The sequence below is a fragment of the Amphimedon queenslandica genome, unplaced genomic scaffold, assembly GCF_000090795.2.
Source record: "Amphimedon queenslandica unplaced genomic scaffold, v1.1 AMPQUscaffold_12185, whole genome shotgun sequence".
Classification (NCBI taxonomy): Eukaryota; Metazoa; Porifera; class Demospongiae; order Haplosclerida; family Niphatidae; genus Amphimedon; species Amphimedon queenslandica.
This window is the reverse complement of record NW_003547576.1, coordinates 1-1,120: the sequence shown is the minus strand read 5'-3', so window position 1 is coordinate 1,120 and position 1,120 is coordinate 1. Positions and strand designations below refer to the sequence as shown.

Here is a 1,120-nt window from a genome sequence, read left to right as displayed (position 1 = left end):
AATTGACAAAAGGTACCTTATGGCGGATAGGAAAATTGGTCTTTATGGCCTAAAAAATCTAACTTCCTGAGCTCTAAATATCATTAAATTACTCCAGAGGATGCAAAAAGTTACTATGTAACTTGTAGAAACAGTTGTTGACTAATAGAGCACTCACAGGTTGATATTTTTCATTAGAATGATGAAGTTTAAAATCCGCCATAAGGTACCTTTTGTCAATTATGGTCACAAATAATGTATACATTAATACATAATTATATACTGAATTAATACACACAGATCCTATATCAGTAGCTGGACTCAGTAGAGAAGCAACTGGAACAAACAACTCATCAACTAGTGACCGTAAGTATAATACACGCTTATTTAACCTTCATTTGTAAGTGTCATTCATTGTGTCATTTAATTTGATTCCTCATTGTTTGTTTTAATTTTGTAGAACAAAATGTTCGTCAACAAGTAGAAAGTCAGGACAGTGATTCAACTAGTGTTCAGTCCCAATTATCAGAAGCTACTAAATATGCTGGTCTTGTTTACTATGAGGAGAAAGGTGTAGAAGATTTGGTTACCTTTACTGGAGCTAAGAAGCTAAATGCTCTCCTTGAAGTACCGTATAGCGGGAAATTTTGGAGGGAGTAAAATTTGGCGAATTGCTAAATTTTGGTTATTGGCGGATTTTAATTTGACGAATTAGTGACCACGTGCCATTGAGCATGCGTATAAAAGCTCAAAATGGCGGATTTTATTTTGGCGAATGGCTATCAAAACGCCAAATTCGCCAAATTTAATTCCCTCCAAAATTTCCCGCTATACGGTACATGTAAATATAGGCCCAATTCTTTCATTTTATTTTATTGAATTTGTAGTTTATTAAAAAGACAAAATCCCATGCAGAAATAGGACTTAATGTTTACTTTCGTATTGCATCTCTTGCTGATGATGGATATATTGAACTGAATTTAACTGCTCCACAAGATGAGCCATTTACTGGATGGAGTATTAAACCTCACATGAAACCTTGCAGGGTATGTATACCGTTGTACATTATGTGTTTTGCTTATGATTTGGGGGTTTTCCCTTTTCATGTGGACATGCATGTATACAATTGTACATGTACATG

General features: G+C 34.6%; 1 protein-coding gene across 1 annotated transcript in view; it reads left to right on the top strand.

Annotated features, from left to right (window-relative positions):
• Positions 1–1,107, top strand: part of LOC109588294 (uncharacterized) — a gene marked incomplete at both ends in the record, with an annotated part of 3,130 nt that extends 2,023 nt beyond the window's left edge. The window contains 3 exons of the mRNA XM_020004462.1: positions 280–345; positions 440–606; positions 867–1,107. Coding sequence (XP_019860021.1) covers positions 280–345; positions 440–606; positions 867–1,107 — 474 coding nt within the window. The remainder of the gene's footprint in view (positions 1–279; positions 346–439; positions 607–866) is intronic.
• Between the last annotated feature and the right edge of the window lie 13 nt (positions 1,108–1,120).